The sequence below is a fragment of the Phacochoerus africanus genome, chromosome 3 (genome assembly GCF_016906955.1).
Source record: "Phacochoerus africanus isolate WHEZ1 chromosome 3, ROS_Pafr_v1, whole genome shotgun sequence".
Classification (NCBI taxonomy): Eukaryota; Metazoa; Chordata; class Mammalia; order Artiodactyla; family Suidae; genus Phacochoerus; species Phacochoerus africanus.
This window is the reverse complement of record NC_062546.1, coordinates 199,597,331-199,623,872: the sequence shown is the minus strand read 5'-3', so window position 1 is coordinate 199,623,872 and position 26,542 is coordinate 199,597,331. Positions and strand designations below refer to the sequence as shown.

The window sequence follows — 26,542 nt, the reverse complement described above, 5'->3', positions numbered from 1 at the left end:
AGTATGCAATATGTACGGAAAAGGTGCACCAGGTTAATAAAAAATACCATAGTATATTTTCCTGAATCATGACGTTTACGCTATTTCTCCTTTCTAAATGCGTGTTCACTTTCATGCTCCTTTTGCTATTCTTTTCTATTGGCAAGTCCTTAGCGTCTTTCTGGGCCCCCGGCTTTCTTAACTGAGCAAGGGGCCCAGAAGGGCGGGGAGAGGAAGCTGGCTCAGGGCAGGGCCAGGCCCCACCTGTGGTAAGGGGCGACCCACACGTGCCGCCAGTCCCAGAACAAGTCACCCGGACATCTCCGGTGCAAGACGGGGGAAATCATACTCGTGTGACACTGCTGAATAACAGGCACGCAAACGGCCGCAGGGGAGACCGCGCCACCCTCCTTCCAAAACTTGGCAGCGCGCTCCCCCCTCTCCTTTCCTCCCAGCGCGCGCGCTTCGGGCGGGGCGGGGCCAGAACCTCAACAACGGATTGGCCGAGAGAAAGGCGAGCGAACGTGTTTGAAAGGCCCAATCAGCGCCCGACCTTTCCAGTTTAGCCAATGGGAAACCTGAGGGGCGGGCCGGAAGAGCGGGAGTAGCTATTTGAACGGCAGCGCGGAGCCTGTCCCTTGCCCGGCCTGCTGCAAGAGTTGGGTCCTGGGTGTCTGCGCGCCATGGAGGGGGAGGTCTCGGGGGAGGACGAGCTCCTGCAGAAACTCAGGGACAGCCGCCGCCGCTTTCAAAGGCGCATGCAGCAGCTGATAGAGAAGGTGCGGCCGTGGCGGGGCTAGGGGGTGGGTAGAGGAGGAGGGCGGGGGGACGGGGCGGGGTATAGGGGTGGGAGAAAGAGGCAGGGTTCAGGGCCCCCAGTTTTGCTGCCTCGCACTGGTGCCTTCTTAAGGAGAGTCAGGGGTTGCTCTCGGCCCTCCTATCTCACGAGATGCCCCTTCGTCTCCTGCAGTACGACCAGCCCTTCGAGGACGGCCCGGTGGTGCAGATGTCCACGCTGACCTACGAGACGCCCCAAGGTACGAGTCAGGCCCCCTTTCTGAATATTTACGGTTCAGAGTGTAACTAGAATAATGTCTCACTAGAGTGTGAAATGCTGTCTCGTCTCTCTTGAAAATAAACTTTGTTCACCTAGTAGGTACTAAAACATTACAAGTTCCCTTGAACCTATAAATTACTTGATTTACTTATTTCTAATAGAATTACTTATAAAAACAGAGTTCTGAAGACACGTAGATGCATCCTGGTTAAAAATGCCCCTGCCTGGGTTGGCATCCCAGCTGGCCACTTAATAGCCATTGCTTTAGCCAGGCTGTGACTGTTTCTTCATGAAAAGGTAATGACAGTCATGTCTACATGGCATGGATACTATGACAGTGACATGAGACAAAGCTCTTGGAACAGAGCCTGGCAATAGTAAACACTTGAATTGACTGTTATTTGACCTGTTTGACTTGAAGTTCTGAGCCTTTTGGAATTTGACCTAAATCCTGGAGGCTGGACCCATTCTGTTTTAATGGCTGATGTGACAGCAGACTTAAATATCATGGATTCTCTTTGGCAAACAGCTGGAGAAAGTCTGTGCTGAGCGAGGCCAGTTTCTGCTCTTCAGCCTTATTAGCGACTCACCAGATGCTGAGACCTGGTTCTGCCATGCCCTGGACAGACAGGCACAAAGCAGTAAATAAATGAAGTCCTAGCTCTGCTTTTTTTTTAGCTGACCCAGCTGTACCTTGGGTGAAAAGTTTATGCAGGCAGAAGCTAAGGTCTTCCACCGACAGGTCTCTGCTACTCTGGCCTATGTCAGGTAGGGACAAATATAACCCAGGGCAGGACACAGGAGTGTGTCATAATCCTTCCTAACCATGCTGTCAGCAGGCTTCACTGTTCTCATGGCCTGTTTGTGCGAGGATGGGCGGTGTCTGGAATATTCTGGTCAAACCCCATATCTTGAACACCACTAGTTTCACCAGTGAAAACTCATCTCGGACTCCAGTTTGATGACAGCAGTAGTCAAAGCATCAGCATGTGGAAAACCTCCTGGGAGATTATTGAAACAGATTCCTGGGGCCACAGACCACGATGGCTGTGGACTCCACGTGGGTCTGTGTTCTAACACACTCCTAGCTAATGGGAGAGCAGCCCCCCAGACCTGTCAGTTCCCCTGGAGAGGTGCTCAGGGAGTGGCCTTTCTGATTAAATGCTCACTGACCACCTTTGCAGGGTGATTCCCAACTTAAGGCCACACCAGAGGGGGTAGATTGAAACTAAGGACCACACAGTTTAAGATGAAGACAGCAGGCCAGTAATAGTCACTGACACATGTTGACAGCTAAGCGTGTGCCCACACGGCTAAGAGTCTCAGGTGTCTCATTCTCAACAACCCTGCCAGGGAGCACGGTTGGCGTCGTCATCATTTTCATAGCAGAGGATACAGTCAGAGAGGGGTCCCCGAACTTGCCCCAGGTCACTCAACCAATGTGGCAAAGCCTTTGTTCAAGCATCACTGTTCTGGAAAGGCTGCACAGCACAGTGGTCAGAAGCCCAGGATTAAATCCCCTGGGGTCACAGCCTTGGCTGCGCCTCGTGGGCAAGTGGCCTGGGCTGGTTACTTGACCTTCTCCTTGCCTCCTCTGTCTCCCGACAGTGAACTTGGTGAGTGCCTATCCCAGAGGCATTAGGAGTGCTGTGCTGTGTTGTGTGTGCGTTGTCGTGATGCTCAAGGAGGTGTCCTTGGACAGGGTGGGGACTAGAGCCTCAAACCCTGTAAGCACTGTGGACATTTTTGCTGCTGTCATCATCCGCAACCATCTCAAGCCTCGCGACCCAGCGGTCCCTTCTTTGTTAACCTGAATTTACCTGGAAGCCCATGGAGGTTTAGGGAGAGACTGAGTATCTTGCCCAGATTCTGCTAGTGAGTCCATGCAGGACTCCCAGACTCACGGTTTACCCCATGCCTAGGGCTTGCTGTGTGTGTAGATTACCCTGAAAAATTACTTATTCTGAACTTGGGGCAGAGAGGTTGCCTTCAAAAGGAGCTTTCTGATTGTTATGATCATTATACAACTACAGATGTGATAAATTCATCTGAGTAATAAAAAAATGGGAAAAAAAAGAGCTTTCTTACTCTCTGAGGATATAGATTGCCCTCAATATACGTATATTTTGAGGGCAGTACTTGTCATATGGATGCTCCTTGTTTCCATTTATTTTGTGGCTCAGTGCCAAATTCAACAAGCTTCCTGCTTGGTAGGAGAGGTTAATGACAGATTTTTTTGTTAACGACCAATTTTTGTCTAGTCTCGATTTAAAAAAGAAAAAGGGAGTTCCTGTCATGCCTCAGCGGAAACGAATCTGACTAGCATCCATGAGGACCCAGGTTCGATCCCTGGCCTCTCTCAGTGGGTTATGGATCCAGGGTTGCTGTGAGCTGTACTGTAGGTCACAGACATGGCTCGGATCTGGCATGGCTGTGGCTGTGGTGTAGGCCAACGGCTGCAGCTCTGATTCGACCCCTAGCCTGGGAACCTCCATATGCGGCAGGTGCAGCCCTAAAAGACAAAGAAAGAAAAAAGAAAGCCTTCAACCTCACAAAGATGAGAGACAGCAGACTGTCAGAAGGATGGCTGGTCCCGTCTGGGTTACATTAGATCTTTCTTGTGCCTGTCGCGTGGTTTTCTGTGAATGCAGATTGCACAGAAACTCAACATCGCTTTTTCCTTTTTCTTTCCTTAAGGATTTCGGATTTGGGGCGGAGGATTAATAAAGGAAAGGAACCCAGGACAAATCCAGGTATTTCATGTTCAATTTTTTCACCAGCCTGCCTTGCTAGAGAGAAAGGTTGATGCAGAGAAAGTGGGAAGGAGCTGTCACTGCTCCCAGAGCTTCTGGAGCCTCTGCAGGGTGTCATGCCATGATTTCTCACCTGCCCTGTTTTCCTGTGTTTAAGGATTTGCTGAGACATACGTCTTCTGTGGCTTGTCAAGTTCAAGGGGGCGCTTATGATGCTGGTACCCCTTCTGTCCCCCGTGTTTCCCCTGCTGTGGGCCGGGGGGGCTCTGACAATGACCCCACCTGCAAAGCAGGCCAGCCGGATAGACCTCTCCCAGCCCCAGCTTGAGCCACAGCCATGAGCTTGCTTGGTTGGGTCCTTACAGGAAGGGGGGGAGATGAGGGAGGGGGTGCCACTCCCAACCTTTCAAAGCACCCGGGTGTTTTTCCCGAGTTTACCTGCACTCGAGGCAGCTGTGTGATCTCTTACATCGTTGGGGTTGCAGGGAGCAGTGCCGGTACGGCTGGCTGGCCTTCGGACTGTGAGGCCCAGGGAGTCTCTTCGTTGCTGTTGATAGAGGCTGGATGAGGATATCTGGTATTCTCTTGATCACTGCTCCTCACCAGGTGGTTCCTCCTCGTGGCCCGTGGGGGAGCCCGAACCCAAGAATGAGAAACATCAGCAGAGGCTTACATGGCAATTAACGGCAAATCTGCGATCAGATTTCTTCCTGATGGATTATTTTCATAGAAATGTTAGAAATACATGTACCTGGAGTTCCCATCGTGGCACAGCGGAAACAAATCCGACGAGGAACCATGAGGTTGTGGGTTCGATCTCTGGCCTCGCTCAGTGGGTTAAGGATCCTGCGTTGCCGTGAGCTATGATGTAGGTCACAGATGCGGCTCAGATCCAGCGTTGCCGTGGCCGTGGTATAGGCCAGTGGCTACAGCTCTGATTTGATCCCTAGCCTAGGAACTTCCATATGCTACGGGTGAGGCCCTAAAAGGAAAAAATATATGTGTGTGTGTGCATACACATACACACACACACACACACACACATACACATATATATATACATATATATATATATATCTACTTAAAATTAATGGGACTTGTGTATGTGGAGGTTGTCACTAGTATTTTAGTGTAATGTGATTCCTGTTTGTAATACACGTATTTATAAATACACATTTCTTTGCCCTCTTTTTTCTTATAAACGCATTTTTTTTACCCTCTTTTTTCCATTTATACATATTGGTAAACACTCCCCTTCAACATCTGTTGTAGAATTTGATTTCCTTTTTTAAAAAAAAAAAATCAGTTCTCTTCTTGAAAGGCATTTAGCTGTTTTTACTCTCCTGATTACAAGTCAGGGTCGGCACACTTTTCCTGCAGAGGTGTAGGTGATAAATGTTTTAGGCTTTGCTGCCCCTGTGGTCTCTGCCCTAGCCATTCAGCTCTGTGTTGTAAGAGGGAAGCAGCCATGGACGATAGGTGACCAGACCTGTAGAGCTATGTTCCAATAAAACTTTATTTATAAGACCCCTGTTACACATAGTCCTGAATGAACAGTTCTTATCTTGTCCCACTGCTGTCACAGTCAATGCCAAGAAGTGGGATCATCAGCTCAAAGGGTGTGCACTCTTTAAATTACATGCACACACACTCACACAAAAAGCAGAGGCTGGGGGGGTGTCATTCCTGTTGTGGCTCAGCAGGTTAGAACCCACCTAATATCCATGAGGATGCGGGTTCCATCCCTGGCCTCACTCAGTAGGTTAAGGATCCCACGTTGCTGTGGCTGTGGTGTAAGCCCACAGCTGCAGTTCCAATTTCACCCCCCAGCCTAAAAAGAAAAAAAAAAAAAATTTTGTACATAAAGTGATGCTCATGGATCAGACCAGTGCTTGAGGAGTCTTGGTCTCATCTGGATATTGAGCTAAGGTTTTTACTTAAAATCAAGTGGACCCCTGCCTGGAATCTACAGAACTTTTAAGCTTCTTTCCCGGGAGAAGAAAACTGGGTGTGGTCTGTGATGACAGCTGAGGTCCACAGCCTCAGTGACCTCACCTTGGGTGACGTGTCCAAGCACCCCCCGCCCCCCAGGTCACTGCCCTGGAGGCTGTGGGAGGAGGAAGCCCCAGGGGCTGTGTGTTGACACAAGCAGGTTTGTCCTGGCTCACAGCCTGGGCGCTATTTGTAGACCCCAGAGCTGCCTATTCTTAGACATTTGTACCTGTTGGCTGCTTCCCCATGATTCTCAGGTCAAGCTCTGCAAGGCCTCCAGACACATAAGCAGGTCCCACGTCACCTGGGGGGAAGGCCGTGACATCCCCAGTCAGGACTCCCAGGCACCTGGGCGGTAATGTCTCCTTAGGCCTTTGTGACCGTTATTAGCATGGCCACTGGTGCAGACCAGGCTCCAGAGAGGGAAGCGTGGCCTCCTCTGGCCCCCCCAGGCTGAGTCCTGGTCCGGACAACTGACCGCCTGGTGGCCGTAAGCTCAGTTGAAAGTGGCTCCCTGTGCACAGGGCTCACCCACACCCTGAAGCATTTAAAGAAACTATAATCCTCACGACATGGAGATAAACTCACTGTTCAGAAGTCAGAGGAAGTCCCCCAGGAACCTCTTGGATTTCCAGACTCTACCTGAGAATCTGGTGACAGTTCTGCCCTGTCCCCCCTCCCACCCTGCCATCCACGCCCGGTCAGGCCTGTTGACTCGCAGCCCTGTCTCGCTTTCCCTGCTCCATCACTCACCATCCAAGGGGTTGTTGAGCAGCAGCCCTTGGCACAACCAGAGGAAGAAAGCTCTGCTTCTTTTCCAAGGTTTAAGCTCCACTCTCTGCTACAAAGTTCAGCATGTTCTAGAAGAGAAACCCGAGCAACTTCCTGTTCTCTCATACGCTGAAGGAGGGATCGTGGGTGTGGTACTGACAGTGGCCTTGAAATGTGTGACAAGCCTATCTGATCAATTTCCAGGGCTTCCAGGCGAAGGCGGACAGTGGGAACAACGGGCACCTGCAGGTCACAGCCAGAGGTCCCGAGCTGGCCTCGCCCTGCACACGAGTTGAGGGTGAGTGAGCAGTGCCTGAAAGCCAGGTCGGGGGACATGCTGGTCTCTGTCACAGCATTTCAAGTTTAGATGCCTCCCTGTGACTTTTTCCAGAGTCCATATGAGAAACTAAAACCTTGGAAAGTGCCCTGTTACTTCCTTCTAAGCTCGTCTAAGGGGCTGTCTCGCTCCCAGTTACATCTGTGGTTCTTGATGCATAAACAGTACTCAAATATTCTAGAATAATGGATGCCCAGCCCTCACTTCCCCACCCATTTTGTTTTGGTTTGGTTTTAACCTTTTGCCAAAAAAAAAAATAATAATAATAATCTCAAGAATGTAGCAGGACTCGGATCTGCCCTTGGGAGGTTGGGTGTGAACTGCTAACTCCTCCACGCTGGCAGCCCGCCTTTCTCCTGCCTCCTGGTTCTGTAGGGCCTCCTTGCCCTCCTCAGCCCGGTGCCCTGGCCACCCTGGTTTCTCACACATCTGTCCCTCACCTGCCTTCCTTTCCCCAGCCTCTCCCTCTGCCCATCAGGTCTCACTGGGAACACACAGACAGCATCTCTGCTTTCCGGACTCAGGCCCCTTTCTGGCTGCCTCCCCCGTTCAGCTTCTGTACCAGCGGCTCATTTGACAGCCTCAGACGGTCCCGCCTCCTGAGCCCACACACCTCGGGTCCCCTTCTGGCTTCAGGCTCTGTCTCAAAAGCACAAGTCTCGGCGAGGCTTCTGGCTCCTCTGTCTGAATCCGGTTGGCATTCCCTGATTTTTATCCCGTTGCCCTCTTGGCAGCATTTGAAGCTTCTGAAAAGTCTGGCCGTGGCCTCGGCACCCCTGTGTCCTCTGGGCTTTCCTTCCCTCTCAGCCTGTCCGCCCATCTTTGCAGAGGCCCTTCTCGAGACTTGGGCATCCGTGCCCGGCCTCTTTGTTTCTCACTCTGGTGGAATCCCAGCCCAGACCCCGATGGGGTGTGTTTACAGCCCGGCGGCCTCTTGCCCTGAATACTTTGTCTGAATGCTGCATATCAGCTCAAAAAGCCAACCCAGGGGACTTGTCCTCGGCACGAGGCCACCACTGTCTTCCCTGTCAAAAGAGCCAGAAGCCCAGCGTCCTCTTCATCTCAGCCTCTCCCTCTTCCTCATCCCAGACGTCGCTGTCCTTCGCCCGTGCCTCCACTGTCTCTGTCCCTCCGCCCCGTGTCCCCATGGCACCTCACGGCGCCAGCTCCTGTCTCCACCTGCTGGCACCTTTGAACGTGCGAATCTGGTCTCATGGCTTCTCCTTGAAGCACTGCGATGGCTTCCCATTCCCCTGAAGATGAAGAGCAGATTCAGACCTTACCTGACCTGCCCACCGTCGTTTCACGGCCCTCTCCCCCCCAGGAAGCCCCCTGGGCCCCAGATCCAGACCCACCCCACCCCCGCTTTTCCCTGGGCTCCCCACACCTGGCCCTTCCCCTTGCAGCAGCTCAACAGCTGTGTCATTACAGACTTTGCAGTGGTTCATGAACACCTGTCTCCCATGGGACTGGCCTTCCGCTGCCTTTGTCCGCTCTGCCCGGCCCTCCTGGCATCTTGCCTGCACTGGGCAGTCAGGAATGCGGGTTGAGTCCTGCAGGGGAAACCGGTGTCTTTCAGACCAAGACCTTGGCAAAGACCCTGATGATGTTTTCTGATGGGGGTTATTTGTTGACCTGTATTAATCCAAATTTTAGCTCCATAACGCCTTAGATTCATGAATTGCCTGGACCACTTGAAATAATTAGGAACAGTTATTCTTGAGCTGAACTGCCCCATGTGGGGACCACTAGCCCTCTGTGACTACTAGAATTCATTGAAAATCAAGTCACTTTTTTTTTTTGTCTTTTTGCTATTTCTTTGGGCCGCTTCCGCGGCATATGGAGGTTCCCAGGCTAGGGGTCGAATCGGAGCTATAGCCGCCAGCCTACGCCAGAGCCACAGCAACGCAGGATCCGAGCCGCGTCTGCGACCTACACCACAGCTCACGGCAACGCCGGATCGTTAACCCACTGAGCAAGGGCAGGGACCGAACCCGCAACCTCATGGTTCCTAGTCGGATTCGTTAACCACTGCGCCACGACGAGAACTCCTCAAGTCACATTTAAAACTCAGTTTCCTGGCTTCACTGGCCACATTCCGAGAGTTCTACAGCCGCTGTGACTATTCTATCATTACAGAAAGTTCTATCGGACAGTGCTGGCCTAAAGAGACTCAGCTTCCGGGATCAGAGGCCACGGAAGGGTCAGAGATGATACAAAAGCTGCTCTTCCCAACCTGAGGCCTCTGGCGGTGCTGATGGTTCTCTGCAGAGCGACCGAGGGCCGGGGCCCTGTTGAAGGGGGCATGCTTGATGCTCTGGGAGTTCGAACCACAGAGCCCGCTCAAGGGATGCAAAAACTATCCTCCGAGCAAAATGCAAGCTTTCTTTAACAACCCTGATGGGCATCTCCTTTCATGCTTTTAGATTCAAAGAGCAGCGATGTGGCTACAACTTTCTACGAGGAAGATATTATTGCTGGCTCCATAATGGTAAGACCTGCCCTTGGTGGTGAAGGGATACTGTTGGGGCTTGGGAGCAGGTGTACATCCTCACGACCCGCCTCTTCCTCCACGTCCCCTTCTGAATCCCCCCCTTTGCTAACACCCCCCCCAAGTGTCTGTCCCCCCATTCAGAGGCCCTCAGCAAGTTGCTGCTTCTCAGTTTCACACTTACCGTCTCCCCCCACACACACCCCCTTCCCGTTCAAGCCTGACTTCCTGAACTTACATAAATGTCAGCTGATGTTCCCTCTGCAAACACAACAGCCCCAGCGATGGTTCAGAGGGTGCCACTGGCCTTGACCGACCTCGCAGTGTCAAGAGCTGGGTTCTGAGTCGGTCTTTCCCTGTGGAGACAGTGTCAGAGGGGAGGCAGTCTAAGGACAGTTTTCAAGTCAGTCCTCTGGATGGATAAGAACACACAGGACCAAATCCACTAGAGCCTCTGGCCCACCCTCTATGTCAGAGGCTGGAATAGTTCTTCCTTTTGGAGAGTTCCCACTGTGGCTCAGAGGTAACGAACCCAACTAGTATCCACAAGGATGCAGGTTCCCTCCCTGGCCTTGCCCGGTGGGTTAAGGATCCAGATTGCTGAGAGCTGTGGTGTCGGTCGAAGACACGTCTTGGATCCCACGTTGCTGTGGCTGTGGTGTAGGCCGGCAGCTGCAGCTTGGAGTCAACCTCTAGCCTGGGAACTTCCATATGCCGTGGGTGCAGCCCTAAAAAAAAAAGAAATAAAATATAATTGCTGCTTTTGTGCAGAGGTTTGTTTGTCCATAGGCCCGGCTGTGACTTGTAGTTCTAACCAGAATCAGGTGGCGGCCCTGGGGGAGAAGAGGGTGCTTTTGGAGGTGTTGTGCAGGAGAGCAGGCGGCCCCAACAGTAAAGAGCCGAGGTGTCACCCCTCCCAGCACCCGCCATCTGCAGCCCTGGTCCCTGACTCAGCCCCACCCAGGCGCACAGTGGAGGCTGAGAGCCCCCGTTCCCAGTGTCCAGCAGATGAGGGATAGCAGAGGCGACCATTCCTGCCCCCTGAGTTGGACACCGCACTTCCTTTCTTGTAAACATACTGGTTGGGGCCAATTCTAATAGTTGAATCCTGAACTCACCTAAGGATACTGACTTCGATTTTAATTTTATTCTTTTCTTGTTCTGGTCATGTCATAAACCTCTCCAAACGTGTATTTCCTTGTCTTTTGATTTTCTTTGAACTGTCACCACGGGTCAATTCCCTAAAGTCGGGATTCCAGGGTCAGGGAGATGTTCGGAGGGGCTGGACCACTTTGCACTGCAAACAGCAGGGGGTGCAGGAGTGGCTCTGGGGAATTTCATTTAAAGATGTGTCCACTAACGAGCCTACCAGTGTGTCCCTGACCAGTCCTGCCTGCTCTTTGGTGTCAGCCCGCAGTGCCTCGGAGTCCTTTGAAAGACGAGCTAAGAAGGAAATACTTGACGCAGGTGGATGTACTGCTGCGGGAAGAAGGGTGTCTGGAGGTAATCTGTTTTCGGGGTACCCTTGCGAACTGTAAACGAGAGACACGTTGAGCTGTGCTGCTGTCCTGACTGGTTCATTTGCTACAGAGCCTGCAAAGAGCATGGAAGCAATTGCTTCCACACTGCTTCGTTCACACGTTCCTCGACGCCTGCTCCTCTCGAGTAAATGTCCCAGGTCCCCTAGGGCAGCATGATCGGCTGCCCCACCACCCTGTGCTCTGGGGCAGCTCTCGGGACCTCACAGGGCAGAGGGCTTTGAAGCTGCAGGAGCAGGGACGCCGTGGCCCCCGTCTCCTTTCCCTGCTGAGATCTCAGCTGGCCTGGGCAGCAAGATGCCTGTCCCCTTACTCCGGCCATGACACTGGGGTGAAGAGGGATAGGGGGCTGCAGGGAAGCCCATGGGAGGTGGGCAGCCTCACCAGCCCCTTGCCCAGGCCTGGGCCCCACCTTCGGTGACAGCCAGTTTCCCAGCGAGTCCTTCCCTTTGCCTGAAGATTAAAAACTAAAAATGAAGCTCACATAAGGATGCTAGCTCTGGAGTTCCCGTCGTGGCTCAGCTGTCACGAACCCAACTGGCATCCATGAGGATGTGGGTTCGACCCCTGGCCTCACTCAGTGGGTTAAGGATCCGGTGTTGCCATGAGCTGTGATGTAAGTTGCAGGTGCAGCTCGGATCTGGCGTGGCTGTGGCTGTGGTGTAGGCCGGCAGCTATAACTCCAGTTCAACCCCTAGCCTGGGAACTTCCATATGCCGTGGGTGCAGCCCTAAAAAAAAAAAAAAAATCAAAAAAAAAAAAAAGAGGGAGATGCCAGTACTTGGTTTTCCAAGTTCTGGCAGTATCATGTCTAAAACAAAGGCCATTTTAATACTAAATATCTAGGAAGTGTGTGTTGTGAAATGAGTACTCCATCTCAGAGGCAGCAAACTTAACCAGCAGTGTGGCTATTTTCTTCCTGTGCTGCTGACCTGTGTGTCTGGATTAGTGGTTATGCCAGAAATGCCTTTTTCCTGAGTCCAGAAGCAGCAAGCCTGTCCTCCTGGTTGCCCTGTCGGTCAGGAGAGGGGACCAGGGCTGGGACCGGCTGTCTTGTCTCAGTGGTGGGTGTTCTTCCCTCCACCCACCTGCCCTTGGGTGTTCTTGCTGTTGGAGGGTGACAGCAGAGGAAGAAAAGCCACCAGCCCTCGTAAGAGCGCTCCTGGCAGACGTGTGGCAGTGGTGGCCTGAGGGGGGTGGTGGGGAGGGGGACCTGGAGACCATGTGGACAGAGCTGGATTTGATGAAGACAGCTCCTCCCACCCATCGCTGGAAGCCTAAGCAGCCACTGTCATAGTGGCCACACGTGTCGCCCCTGCAGCTGTGCAGAAGCACGTCTGCGGCTGGGGAGGCAGTTCCTGCAGCCTTGGCATTGGAGGGGCCATCTTAGTGCACCCGAGCCCACACCTCGCAACTTCTTTGTTAAAGTCATGTGCTTTGATTTTCAGGGTGCCAGTTCCGGAGAGGGCAGGGACACCTGTGTGACCCCGGTCGCTTCACTGGCTTCGCCCACCAGGTCTGCCCATGGTGAGTGTGACGTAGAAAGTTTGTACAGACCAGAAACTTCTGGTGGAGCCAAGGTGCCCCTTAGCTGGGCACTGCCACATGTTCATCACCGTGAACTGTTAGAGACACGTGCACATTGGAAGCAAATTATTACATGTTAAACCAAGTGCTCGGAGTTCCTGTTGGTGACTCAGCAGGTTAAAGACCCAACATAGTATCCATGAGAATGCAGGTTCGAACCCTGGCCTCAGTGGGTTAAGGATTCAACATTGCCAAGAGCTATGGTGTAGGTGGCATATTTGGTTCAGATCCCACATTTCTGTGGCTGTGGTGTAGGCTGGCAGCTGCAGCTCCAATTTGACCCCTAGCCTGCGAACCTCCATATGCTACATCTGCGGCCCTAAAAAAAATTTAAAAATAAAAAAAAAGATGCTATGTTATACTTCTGAAACTAACATAATGTTGTGTGTTAATTATATCTCAATTAAAAAATTATAATTTAAAAGCAGGGAGTTATTGGAGTTCCCGTCGTGGCTCAGTGGTTAACGAACCTGACTAGTATCCATGAGGACGCAGGTTCGATCCCTGGTCTTGCTCAGTGGGTTAAGGATCTGGCATTGCCGTGAGCTGCAGTGTAGGTTGAAGCAGTGACTCGGATCCCAAGTTGCTGTGGCTGTGGTGTAGGCGAGCAGCTGTAGCTCAATTCAACCCCTAGCCTGGGACCTCCCTATGCCGCGGGTGTGGCTCGGTGGGTTAAGAACCCAACATAGTATCCATGAGGATGCAGGCTTGATCCCTGGCCTTGCTCAGTGGATTAAGGATCCAGCATTGCTGCCACTGCAGCACAGGTTATGGATGCGGTTCAGATCCGGCATTGCTATGAGCTGTGGTGTACTCCCACAGCTGCAGCAGCTCTGACTCAACCCCTAGGCTGGGAACTTCCATATGCCACAGGTTTGGCCCTAAAAAAGGAAAAAAAAAAAAAAAAAGATTAGTCATGACCCAACCTGCAGTTCCCTCATCTCTGCCTGTGGACAGTTGTAAACAGTTACCCGGCTTTGCCTGGTGTGTGTTTCTCCAGGAAACTGCGGCGTCTCTGAAGAGAGCCTCGATGGTCCTGTTCAGCCACCTTCTTCTCCCCGAGGAGGCAGTGCTGTGCGCCCTCGCCCAGCCAGTGTGGCCTTGGTGCCAAGAAGTGACAGCATCTCCTTCCCGGGCACCAGCGGCGGCAGCTTCTCAAGCAGCCGGTGCTCCGAGGCTGAGGACATCTGCAACGCGACGCTCAGCGACCTGTACGCGGGCATGCTGCACTCCATGAGCCGGCTGCTGGGCGCCAGGCCCTGCTGCATCATCTCCACCAAGACGTTCATCGGCCAGAACTGGAGCTCGCGGCGGAGGCACCGGTGTAAGAGCAGAATGAACAGGACAAGCTGCAGGGGAGGCGGGCGTTCTCGGAGGAGCCCCCAGGAGAGACGTCCCCCCGCCTCTGAGCCCGGGAAGCACACGGCAGTGTTAAGAGACTGCGAGAACTTGCTGGATGTTTCTGGCCGTAAGACGGGTTTCGAAGAAGGACCGTCTTTTCTGGACGTCAGCAAACCCCACCCCCGTGCATTGGCTCCAGGTTGGAAGGGGCTGCAGAGGACGCCCCCAAAGCTTTCCTCGCTGACCTACTTAGACTCCAATGCTGTGTATCATCTCGATCAGGAAAATAGATTTATGACATTAAGGTGGTTGATTTCTCCTGTAAAAATAACTTCCAGACCAAGAATACTGCAGGGCCAGGGAGGGAATCGATACAGGGAGATTGAACTCAAATTCGACAAGCTGCACCAGGAGTACTGCTCGAGTCCCCAGAAGCAGCCGGGCCTGACCAAGCTCCCCAGCTCCTCCGCCGTGGACGTGTACAGGGGGCGTCCGGCACCGCCGGGGGGGCCCTGGGGCTTAGAAGCTTGCAGGCTGAGTAGCCCCCTCCTCAGAGCAAAAGCTAAGAGGTTAAGTGAGGCTTTTGAAAACCTGGGCCAAAGATCTATCAAAGCAGGGAGCTGCCCGCCCAAGAGCAGTGCCTTTCCCCGCCTTTCAAAGACCGACCCCACGCACAGCCCGGGCCGCTCGGAGCACACGGCTGACCTTGTGTGTCGAGGGCAGGATCTGGGTCGTTTGCGGTCAGTATCACCCAGCAGAGCCATTTCAGTACCCAGGGTACAACCTCCAGGCTGGGCCAAGGATCGTTACGATGATATTAAAGAAAAATTCGACAAGCTTCATCAAAAGTATTGCCCCAAATCGCCTCAGCGGACGCAGGTGCCTTCAAGTCCCAGAGCAGCTCCAGGTGAAGCGAGTGTGGGAGTTCAGTATCAAAAAGAAGAATTCTTAGGAAAACTTGACCCAGACGCTGGTTCCCACGGTCCCCAAAAGCCATCACCATCACCCCAGTGGAACATAAAAAGTCCTCTGGGCTCCATCGCAATCGAGGCCCCTCCATCTGCGGGCTTTGCTCTCGCCACCAGGGGGCGCCACGAGGTTCCCACAAAGCGACGCCGATTATCAGAGCCTCTGGAGGGCAGACGCTGGTCCAGACCCTGGGATTTCTCACCTGTGGACAGAACCACCCTGAGGCCCGGGGAAGAGGTTGGCCCTTCACAGTCCGACTGGGAAGAAAAGCAGGTACATTTCTGTTTGTTGGATATGGGGGTTTTATGATGGGATTTTTATATGTTAATTTTCCAAACTTTCTCCCAAATTCTTTTCATTCTTCTAAAATCAGCATTTTGGAGTTCCTGTTGTGGCTCAGCAGTAACAAACCCGACTAGTATCCATGAGGATGCAGGTTTGATCTCTGGCCTTGCTCAGTGGGTTAAGATCTGGTGTGGCCGAGAACTGTGGTGTAGGTCGCAGACGTGGCTCGGATCCTGCATTGTGGCTGTGGCTGTGGTGTAGGCTGGCAGCTGCAGTTCCAATTTGACCCCTAGCCTGGGAACTTCCATTTGCTGCAGGTGCAAGACAAAAAAGCAAACATCCACTTTTGACCAACTGTCATTTTCACCCTCTTCATCTCACACTCAGAAAATAGGTATTGAGACGTGAAACTGATCCAGAAGTGACAACTGGAATCGCTTCTGGATTCCCTAGTGGGGACAGAGCTGAGTCGGTCCTGGGAGAGCCCCTGCGTGCAGCATCACACAGGTCCCTACTCAGCCCACAGGCTCCCGCCCTCCGCGATGAGGTCACACCCGAGCCTGTGCAGGTCACTTAAGTTGAAGCTTTAACGAGAGCGCACTCCGCTTTAATCTCTCCCAAGACAGTTTGAGAGAAGGGGGTGGGACAAGTCACTGAGAGGGGCGAAGCTTTCGCAGGCGAGGACCACATTTCCCAGCCTGCATTGCAGCTGGGACTCGGATACCCCCGTCCCTCATCCGCGGGCTGATGAGGTCTGATCCCGTTGGGTTTAGCCAGCTTCTTCTGGAGCTACGGCATAAACACACCTAACCCTTTTCTGTATTTTCCTTCTTTCTCTGCTTACACTATACATTTCTTGAGGAAAGGGACCGAGTCTTCGTGTGCTGTGACTACGCAAGGAATTGAATGGCCAACATCTGAGTGCTGTGCATGTGCCAGGCCCTCTGAACCTTTTTACACCTTCCTTCCTTGATACCCACAGGAACCCTTTGGTTGGATAGGTTCTGTCCGATAGGCAGGTGCTAGCTCTTCTTTCGATAAATAAGGAATTGGGGCTTGAGTCTTAACTCCTGAACCCACCCAGGCAGTTGCAGGGCTGGGCTAGGATTTGAAAAGCTGAGGTCTTAGCCACCAGGTTGCCCTGCCTGCTTGAGGGGTTACCATTACGTTGATTGATTGATTGATTGATTGCTGTTCCTTAGGGTATTTCTTAAGCAAAGTAGCATTTCCTATATTGACTCTCAAGTGCTTATACATAATCAATGGAATAATACACAACAGTTAAGTGTTGGGGGCTGGCCTTGGGAATTCTAGTGGAATTGTACTGAAATCATTTTGTCTTTTTTTTTATTTTCTAGAGAAAAGAACAACACATCTTTCAAGATGGAAGAGAAAAGTGATTCTGGGGTAGAAAAACTCAAAGCTGAAAAATCTGCAGCCAAGTTAGTTTGGAGTATTTCCTCTTCCCCCTCACTCTCTGATTTTTGTGTATTTTTTTGTTTGTTTGTTTTTTAATTCTCAAGACTATGTAAGAACTCGCTTCACTTATCTGCCCATCAAAGCAAATGTCCATGAAATCAATTCCACTGAGATGACTCTAGTTCTTAGTATAGAAATTATTTGAATAAAGTGGCTCAATTAAGAAGTTTAGCATTATCCTTTCTAGGCCTAATACTTTCCTATTTTCTTCGTTACATTTTAGGCATGTCCAGAGAATGCTCTCTTACATTTTCCCATTTCCTTAATTGTTTGGTATAAAGCCTAAGTTCAATCCCTGGATCCAGTGATCCTGGAAGGAAAACATGGCTGCTTAGTCTTAAATTCAGACCCACAGGACTTGCGATCTTCCTTATTAGGAGGCAGCAGATGGAATCATTGTACAACTCACATAAAAAGTAATTCCTCACATCGTAATGTTTTTAGATAAAAACTTGCTATATTGAGATGGTCCCAAAACACTCCAGCCACTCAGCAAGTGATGTCTCAGTTTTATAGGACCTGTTTATCCTAGGATATCACAGAGACTTTTTTAAATAAAATATTTCAAATATTCAAAGCTCAGTGGTAAAATCCAAGGTCCAACCATCCTGAGCAAATAGTTGTTCATATACTGCTGTGTGTTATGGATTCTTGTTAAATAAAAGGTTGGCGATAAGACGGAACTACCCACCTTGTCTTCCCACCCCACCCCCCTAGGCGGCCACTCTCCCTGTGTGGATGTGCCTTTTCCACCCACACCTTCACACGGCACCCACGTTACCTGCCGGTTTTAGTCAGCTCTGGCTACTGTAACAAAATACCAAGGTCTGGGTATTTATCAGGAGTTTGTTCTGGAGTTTGGATGCCTGAGATCAGGGAGCTAGCATGGCCTGGCTCTGGGAGGACCTGCTTTTTGGCCACCTCACTGTCACAGGGAGCAAGCAGGAGCTCACTGGGGTCTCTTATAAGAGCATTAATCCCATCATGGGGGCCCCACCTCATGACCTCATCCTAACCCAACTACCTCCCATCTCAGCCACCGTCACACTGAGGGTTAGGGCTTCCACGTGTGCTTCTGGGAGGGCCTGTGCTGCTGGGAGCCGAGAGCCCCACACCTGGCAGGAGGCTCACCCTTCCTCAGCACAGGGGCAGGGGACTGCTGGCTCAGGCTCAGACTGGGCCAGGAGGAGGGCGGGGGCACAATTCTAGACATGTCCCTCCTGCCTGCGGCTTCCTAAGAGAAGCACAATCTCATCTTCATCAGGAAAACGACCACCTTCGCACCTGACCTCCCTCCATCACCCTCTAAGAGCAGATGCACTGACTCGCCGGCCAGGCCAGACCCAGCTGCCAGGGAGGCTGGAAAACGGAGGTTTTGATGCTTTGCCATCTAGCGGAGGAGGGTGCGGCAGAAGGGTTTGGGCATGAGCTTTAGCCAGGTTATAGGAGCTGCCATTAAAGGACCCCCAAAACTACAGAATGGTCTGTTTTTAACTTTCATTTTTTAAAAAATAACAGCGCTGTGTGTATTATGCAGCTTTGTTTCACCAAGAGCTGTTCCCATTTCACTGGAGCTGATGCGCGTGGTGTAGGGTAGCTGCTGTGTCAAATTGTCACCCAGTGTTTGCTGCTAAGAACACCTCCATCCATGTGCCTGCCTGCGGGTCTCCCTGCAGCTCCACCTGGTCCTGAGGGGGTGTGTCTTTGTCTTCCGTTACTATAGCCGAACTGCTCTCCCAGTGCCTAATCCCATGTGCGCTCCATCCAGCAATATAAAAGGTCCCATCCCCCCCATTGCCACCACCAGCCGGAGCCACCTGTGGGTGTGAAGTGCATGGCACTGATGTTTACACGCCTTTCTGGGGGTGGGTGGTGACTTTTCAAGCATTCTTTTTTTTTTTTTAACTTTGATATATTACTGATTTGGGTGTATTCTGGATGCCAATCCAGTTAGATAAATCTAGTTTTATATAAATTGCGAGTAATGTCTTCTCTCTGCGACTTGTCATTTAACTATGATATTTACTTATACAGAAGTTCTGTTTTAACTTAGAAAAGTTAACCCTTTATTTTTATTGGCATCTCCTATTCTTTTTATTTTTCTTTACCTTTTTTTATTGTTATTTTCCCGATACAATTTTTTTTCTACTGGACAGCATGGTGACCCAGTTACACATACATGTATAACTTTTTTCTCACCTTATCATGCTCCACCATAAGTGACCAGACATAGTTCCCAGGGCTACATAGAAGTATCATCTCATTGCTAATCCATTCCAGAAGCAATAGTCTGTATCTATTAACCCCAAGCGCCCAATCCTATTCCTATTGAAAGAAAACCTCCCTGACTCTTGGGACCGAAAATACTCTATTGCCTTAAGTTTCCACTTTCTGAATTTAGGTCTATAAACCACCCGGAAGGGTGTGCAGGGGCGTGAGGGGAACTGAGCAGAGGCCTGACTGTACCAGCACACGGCTTCCCCCAGGGCCTGTGCTGAAGGGCGCATCCCTTTCCAGCTGTGTCAGTGGTACCCAAGACTTCCAGCAGCAATGCTCTTCATCACGTGGCAGGAAGTAACTTCACTGTCTATTCCACGGGAGCCACCAAACAGTTCGAGACCCTTCTAGGAAGCCTCTGATGCAGGTTAGTTTCCTGGATTGCTCCGTAGCCCTCCCACCTATGGGGCCTGGGGTGATGACCGCCTTGGGCAGTTGCGGTGGGATGGGTTTGGAAATCCCACCTTCCCCGGCTCTGGGGACCACCAGAGACTGCTCTGTTGATGACCCGAGTGCAGGAAGAGTCTCCCTGCTCTCCTCCCCCTCCCCCGCCTGTTTTTTGAACTCGGAGCTAATTCCTCCTTTTTTGTTTTGTTTTGTTTTGTTTTGTCTTTTTGTATTTTCTGGGGCTGCACCTGCAGCATATGGAGGTTCCCAGGCTAGGGGTCTAATTGGAGCTGTAGCCTACGGCCCACGCCAGAGCCACAGCAATGCCAGATCCGAGCCGCGTCTGCGACCTACACCACAGCCCACGGCAACACCAGATCCTTAACCCACTGAGCAAGGCCAGGGATCAAACCTGCAACCTCATGGTTCTTAGATTGGTTAACCACGGTGCCACGACGGGAACTCCTAATTCCTCCTTTTTGACCCTCAGCTGGGTTCTGCTCCAGGCTTCCCTGGGTCCCCCCAACCTGGCTCAGCAGGTCCCAAAGTGGAAAGGGTATGAGCAGATGGTGCAGTGTCACTTCCTCCCTGAGGCCCGCCTGGATAGGTTCCTGGCTGTGGAGACGCCTCCCACTCCACTGGCACCCACCTCCCTCTCACCCTGGTGTGTATCATAGTCGCTGGGAGATGCCTCCTTTCCCTTTAAGAGAGGGGTCCCTAAAAACAGAGGCCAGTACAGGGCCAGGCAGTGGACACACCATCCCTGTGGGTGGAACTGAAGTGCAGGGAAGACACCACCAAGGGGGCTCCAGATCCTCTGGGCTGAGGGGGGCTGCCTGACACACACATATTCGGGGGGCTCAGGATGAAACTGAAGTTCCCCTTTGCCCCACTGTCCTGGCTCCGGGACGTCATCACCTTACAGTCAGGAATCTGCTCCCCAAATAGAAAGGGGGGGCGGGTATTTCAACCGGAGAAAGAAAGGGCACTGGTTATTTGAGAACAATGCTTTTCTTGTACACTAAGAGCGGTTCGCCTCACTGCAGTGGGGTTTGGCCCTCCGGGGCAAGGCAGGCACATCTTGCATGGGGATCACCTAGGAAGTTCCTTTGGGTGAAGCCAAAAGCCGATGCTGACTACAGGTATCTAAGATTTTGAGAGTCTCCAGGGCCGCCTTCCAGACCCCAGGATCCGAGTCCAGCTGTAGCTCCTGGAGAGCTGAGAGCAGAAACAGGACACGATGGGGACCCTCGAGGCCAGGCCCGCGCCCTCCGCCCACCCTGGGCTGTGCCTGCTGATGGAAGGCCCGGGAAGCTGACTGCAGGGCCAGGGGCTCCCAGGGGCTGTGGACTTGAAGCCCCTGCATGTGACTGCAGAAGACGGCAGGTGCCGTCATGTCCCCACACATCTCCCATCTCTGGGGGCTTCTGTGACTTCAACAGGGACAGAAAGATCATTCACTCAGTGGCTGTGTGGATCGGCCAAAGGAGTCGGGGTGAGTTATTTCACCAATGCGTGTGACGGGGAGGGTTCGGAAAGCAGAGAGAGCAAACGGGCTCCAGCCATCACAGCCGTCTTCCTGGAAAGCCCACCGCAGGTTCATCCGTCTCTGTGCCCTGGCTACAGCCCACCCCCAGATTCGACCAGGGTCAGCTGACTCTCCCCTCGGGGCGGTTTCACTAAGCTCCCTAATGAGCTCAGCGGACTCATTTTTGAATCAAACTCGAGTCTCCCCTCCTTACAATTCCGTAACGATGGGAAGTCCAGCTTTTTCAGGTAATGTGCAGTCATATGATTCATAATGATCCCTAAAATGATAGCAGAAAATGCTCATCACACAAATATTAGGTCAGCAAGAGATCTGGTTTCACCTTACAAGGGTCCCTGTTAAGGGTTCAGTTGAGGATGCCTAGTTGAGAACCGGGCAGATAGAAAACGCAGTGGGACATAGAAAGAGGGCTTCCTCCTGAGCCCAGGGTCCAACCCCTGTCTGCCCCCCTCCAGACCAGGGTCTGACCTGATGGCCTTCAAGGTCCCTCCTGCATCAGGAGACACCTGTCCGCTCACCTGCCAGGTTACATGCAGCGATTCTGATTCTTGACAAGTTACTTCGAACATATGTCATTGTTTCTAGCAGGAAGCGGTAGAGAACGGCAGGCTTTTTCTGAGCCTGCAGAAAACAGGTGACACACAGAGCTGTGGAGGATGAAGTCCTGGAGATGGGCTGCTCCCAAGAGCATTCCCGTCTGTCTGATGCCGGAGGGACTGCCCAGAGAGGGCAGGTGCACACCGCGGAGTCACACAGCAAAATACTAGCTGGGCCACTTCAGAACCTTCAATGCCCTCTCCCACAGCGTTATCCTTGTCTGGCTCAGAAAGACACCATTTGCCCCCAACCTGAGCTGGAAGCCACTGGCCACACATGGTCCTCGAGCACCTGAAATGCGGCCGGTCTGAATCAGTGTAAAGTAACTCCTGGCCGCTGAAGACAGAGCCCCAAAGGCAAACCATTACATTCTTCACTTTCTATGGATTGAATGTTGAAATGACAATGATCTGGATGTCTCGGGCTCAATAAAATCTGTTATTAAATTGGGTTCACCTCTGTGCACTTTTCTCAGTGTGGCTACTAGAAAGGTTAAACAGGCTACGGGGCTTGCGTGTTCTCCCTGCTGGACAGAGCGGATCTCGAGCCCTCGTGTCTAGAAGGTGAATGCAAAGTCATGAAAGGGAGCTCCAGCCCCCCCGGGGCCACCTTCCACAGGCTTCCTCACCAGCATGGAGCACAGCGTTATCTGGAAAACGGTCATCTCCTTGGCTTCAATGGCGTTGCTTTGGTCCAAGGAGCCCTCCAGGGCCTTCCAGCCCCAGAACTGCACACACTGAAACATGGTAGTCACACAGGCCTGGAGGGACACAGGACCGGACAGCAGGGGAGGCGTCAGGTGGACCCAGGGGGTTCACATGTGGGGTGGGGCCGGCAGGCTGGGATTCCATCAGTAAGCTAGAGGGCGGCCCCTGAAAGTGTCAGAAGCCAAGGAAGGGCCAGCTGGTGGCCCTGGGAGGGGCCTGGGACCCGAGCCCACCAGCCTGTGTGCATACCTATTAAAAAGGCCCTTAGGGGCAGATGCAGCCCCACTTACCCCTCAGCCATCAGCTGGCACCTTGGCACCATCAGTAGCCCTGCTGGGCACCCGCCCCTCTAGAGACTGGGGGTCTGGGGCCTGGTTGAGATTGGCAGGATGGGGGTGAGCTTTCTGGTCCCCCCAGATCCCCTCCACTCAGCCCTTCCCATCCCTGTGCCTTGCAGCAGCCAGGTCCCTGGCCTCTGGCCAGTGGGTTAGGGCGATACTGATCAGACAGAGCGAGAGAGGTTGGCTATCTGGTCCCCAGGAATACGAGTGGCCTCAGCGCCCACTGGGCCGGTGCCATCCCATGTTGGTCTCTCCTCTTTATGGCTCCTTCATTCAATGTTCTTGGTCACCTTCCTGGATGAGCTGTCACCTCCCTCTCTGAAGCCCTGCCCACCCCAGACAGATGCTGATAAAACATGAAAGGAGTGTGTGCTGTTCAGGGCAGTGAGGATGTGTGAAGAAAGGCATCTCTGAGAGGTGACACTTTGTGCCCTGGACCACCAGGGTCCCCGAGGCAGAGCCTGGGCAGGGAGATAGGACCAGGGCGCAGTGGGGGGCAACCTCAGGTTGGGAGCGTGTTGCCCTGAGGCTGCCACCTGGACCTCTGCACCCACGTGGAAGCCTCAGCCCTCAGCAGCAGGACTGGGGGGACATGTCGCCCATAACTGGGGCTACGGCACTAGCTGCAGGTGCTGTGTTGAGGACCCCACATGGGGGCCAGCTGTATCCCCACGTCTCACTGGGAGGTGGCAGAACCACCCCTAATCTCAGCCACTTCCCCACCATGCCCTCCACAGTCCCTGTGAGGAGACAGGGAGCAGAGAAGACAGAAGTCAGGGTCACAGGTGGCGTGTGGGGTGAAGGGTTCCATACACGTGTGTCCCCAGCCAGGCAGTGTTAGCCTGAGAGGCAGCAGCTAAGTGAGGGGCGTGGGGCTCCCCCTCCCTCCTCGCACCCCAAAGCCATGGAGGAGCTGGGCCTTGGGAGGGGGGAATGTGGTTGGAGGGCCTGGCACCCTCCACTGCCCCTGACAGCCCCGGTCCAAGCCCACCCCATGGGGCTCCAGGGAGGAGAGGTTTAAGGTGACTTTGGTTTTGTTTTGCTTTTGCTTTTTAGGGCAGCACTCATGGCATATGGAAGTTCCCAGGCTAGGGGTCCAATTGGAGCTGCAGCTGCCGGCCTACACCACAGCCACAGCAAGGCCAGATCCCAGCCTCAGCTGCAAGCTACACCACAGCTCACAGCAACACCGGATCCTTAACCTGCTAAGCGAGACCAGAGATCAAACCCGCGTCCTCATGGATACTAGTTGGGTTCTTAACCCACTGAGCCACAGCAGGAACGTCCAAGGTAAGCCTGAGCATTAAACACAATGGAGCCATAATTTCTAAAAGTGATGGCAACTTCTAGAAACCGGCAGAAGGTGATTGGTGAAGGCGCCTGCAGGTGACATCAGCAGAAGGAAATTAAGCTGCATTTCCCCCCCACAGAGCCGAGACTCCTCATTAAGCCGGTTTGCAGGTCTTCTTGACCCGCCCATCCCCGGCCTGGCAGGAGGAATCAGCAGACTCTGGGCTTTTGGAAAGACAGGGCGGCGGGGGATCCCTGGCCAGCTGAGCCCGCAGACCCCAAGCATGGGTTCCTGCTGGAGACTGCGGGCCCCGGGCTTTGGATGCAAAGCTGAGGGCTGTCTTACCTGGGCTGCGTCAGAGCAGGGGTCCTGGCAGTGCAGCATGAGGGGCACCCAGGCTTTCTTCACTTCCTCTTTGAAGAAATGCTTCTTGGAAATCCCCACCACTTTTGCCAGCTTCCCGAAGAGGATGAAGGCTTTTAAACGCAGCAGCTCGCTCTCCTGCAGCCGAGATGAACAGACAAGTTCTGAAATTTGAGAAGCAAAGAGTCCAGCAAAACCCCAGCCATCCTCCGTGGACCCTCTTAAATGCCTTGGCCCCTGAGAAGCCTTCTGGGTCTTTCCATCAGGATGGAGTCTCCCCTGTGGGCTCAGGACTGGGCAGGATTCTGGTGTTTGTGACCTGCACACATCACTGCCTAGCAGAGTCCCCCCCCCAACACACAGCCGCCCAGGAAGCATTTGTGCTGCGAGGAATAAACAGCAGGGGAATGGATCTGCCACAAGGTCCTACTGCATAGCAAGGGAACTATATTCAATGCCCTGTAATAAACCATAATAGGAAAGAAAATGAAAAAGAATATATACATGTATAACCAAATCACTTTGCTGTACACCAGAAATGAACACAAAATTGTAAATCAACTAAACTTCAATAAAATAATTTCTTTCTTTCTTTCTTTTTTTTTTTTTGTCTTTTTGCCTTTTCTAGGACTGCTCCCACAGCATATGGAGATTCCCAGGCTAGGGGTCTAATCGGAGCTGTAGCTGCCAACCTACGCCAGAGCCACAGCAACTCAGGATCTGAGCCATGTCTGCAACCTACACCACAGCTCACAGCAACACCGGATCCTCAACCCACTAAGCAAGGCCAGAGATCGAACCTGCAACCTCATGGTTTCTAGTCAGATTTGTTAACCACTGTGCCATGACAGGAACTCCTAAAATAATTTCTCTTAAAAAAAGCAGGGGAGGAGTTCCTTTTGTGGCTCACAGGTAACAAACCTGTCTAGCATCCATGAGGATGCAGGTTCAAACCCTGGCCTTGCTCAGTGGGTCGGGGATCTGATATTGTCATGAGCTGTGGTGTAGGTTTGCAGATGCAGGTCGGATCCCACGTTGCTGTGGCTGTAGCGTAGGCCGGCAGCTGTAGCTCTGATTCAACACCTAGCTTGGGAACCTCCATATGATACAAGTGCGGCCCTAAAAAGAAAAAAAAAAAGCAGGGGAGGAAGGGAGTTTCTGCTGTGGTGCAACAGGATCGGCAGTGTTCCTACAGCACCAAGACTCGGGTTTGATCCCCGGCCTGGCGCAGTAGGCTAAAGGATCCAGTGTTGCTATGACATAGATCACAACTGCTGCTTGGATCTTATCCCGGGTCCAGGAACTCCATATGCCTTGGAGTGGTCCAAAAAATGAGGGGAGGGAGTAGGAGAGGAGGGTCCCATGGGCCCTAGAACAAGATTTTTTTTTAGTGCCACACCCACGGCATATGGAACTTCCACAGGCTGGATCCAAGATGCATCTGCGACCTACACCACAGATCACAGCAAGGCTGGATCTGTAACCCACTGAGTGAGGCCAGGGATCGAACCCACATCCTCATGGATACTAGTCAGGTTTGTTACCGCTGAGCCACAATGGGAACTCCCTAGAACAAGATTTTTTATTTTTTCCAAATGTCATGATCAGTCAACCAACGCATCAGTGCCAAGTTGCACCTGAGCCCTTCCTGCTTCACAGCACATCTCTTCTCTGGGGACTAGAAGTGCCCACTCCTCTCCCCAGCAGCCATTTGTGGGGCCCCCACCAGGGCCAGGGCGGGGCGAGGCAAGGCTCCCACGTGGACTCACATTGTCAAAGAAGGTTCTGCACCGCTCAGAGATGGCGTCGAAGGCAGACCCCACGTCCCCCTCCCGCAGTTCCGCCAGGACCTTGGCCAGGGCCTCCATGCCCTCGGAGGTCACGCTGGGGCTCACCGGCCCTCTCAGGGAGCACAGGCACTTCTCCAGTAAGAGCTTCCGGTACTGCCTCACCTGGGGGGAAGGGGAGCCGTCAGCCCCCACCCCCACCACGGACCGAGACACTCCAGCCCTGGTCCCTCAAGCCCCCGGGCACTGCACCCCAGGGCCCTGAGCTCAGGGTTGGGCGCAGACCTTCCTGGGGGCACCGAGGGCCATGTTCCCGAGGGCGCGCAGAGAGAGCACCCGCAGGGCCTCGTCCTCCTGGTCCACACCCTTCTCCAGCATCAGCACCGCCGGCTTCAGCAGCTTCTCCCGGTAGAGGATCGGGTCTCTCATGAACTGGAAAGGAGAACTTTTTACAGTCACCCCCAAGATCAGCGCACGTCTCAGCCACAGGACAGGACGTGTGGGGGAAGCTCGACGTGCAGCACTGTCTCTCTGTGAACGGGAGCGGACTCTGAGCCCCAGCGCCCAGGACCGGCTCTTGGCCCCTCCGCCTGCCAGCCGTGGGACCCTGGTAACGTCCCGCCACCCCTCCCAGCCTCCCAGCCGGTTTTCTCATCGGCTAAAA

General features: G+C 52.8%; 2 protein-coding genes across 2 annotated transcripts in view; one reads left to right on the top strand and one right to left on the bottom strand.

The window, feature by feature from the left end:
• Window positions 1–617: 617 nt before the first annotated feature.
• Window positions 618–17,156, top strand: HJURP (Holliday junction recognition protein). Its single transcript, XM_047773825.1, has 9 exons — window positions 618–758; window positions 950–1,016; window positions 3,734–3,789; window positions 6,757–6,850; window positions 9,316–9,380; window positions 10,791–10,883; window positions 12,367–12,445; window positions 13,506–15,088; window positions 16,459–17,156. Exons 1-9 carry the CDS (start codon window positions 663–665, stop codon window positions 16,498–16,500), a joined length of 2,175 nt encoding a protein of 724 aa, XP_047629781.1. The 5' UTR covers window positions 618–662; the 3' UTR covers window positions 16,501–17,156.
• Window positions 17,157–20,235: 3,079 nt separating this feature from the next.
• MROH2A (maestro heat like repeat family member 2A) overlaps window positions 20,236–26,542 on the bottom strand; it is a 49,020-nt gene continuing 42,713 nt past the window's right edge. Inside the window, exons 36-42 of the mRNA XM_047770514.1 lie at window positions 26,164–26,310; window positions 25,861–26,043; window positions 24,074–24,229; window positions 22,018–22,149; window positions 21,311–21,413; window positions 20,986–21,051; window positions 20,236–20,461 (exon numbers count right to left, since the gene is read on the bottom strand). Of these exons, the coding sequence (XP_047626470.1) occupies window positions 20,340–20,461; window positions 20,986–21,051; window positions 21,311–21,413; window positions 22,018–22,149; window positions 24,074–24,229; window positions 25,861–26,043; window positions 26,164–26,310 (909 nt within the window). The 3' untranslated portion in view covers window positions 20,236–20,339. The remainder of the gene's footprint in view (window positions 20,462–20,985; window positions 21,052–21,310; window positions 21,414–22,017; window positions 22,150–24,073; window positions 24,230–25,860; window positions 26,044–26,163; window positions 26,311–26,542) is intronic.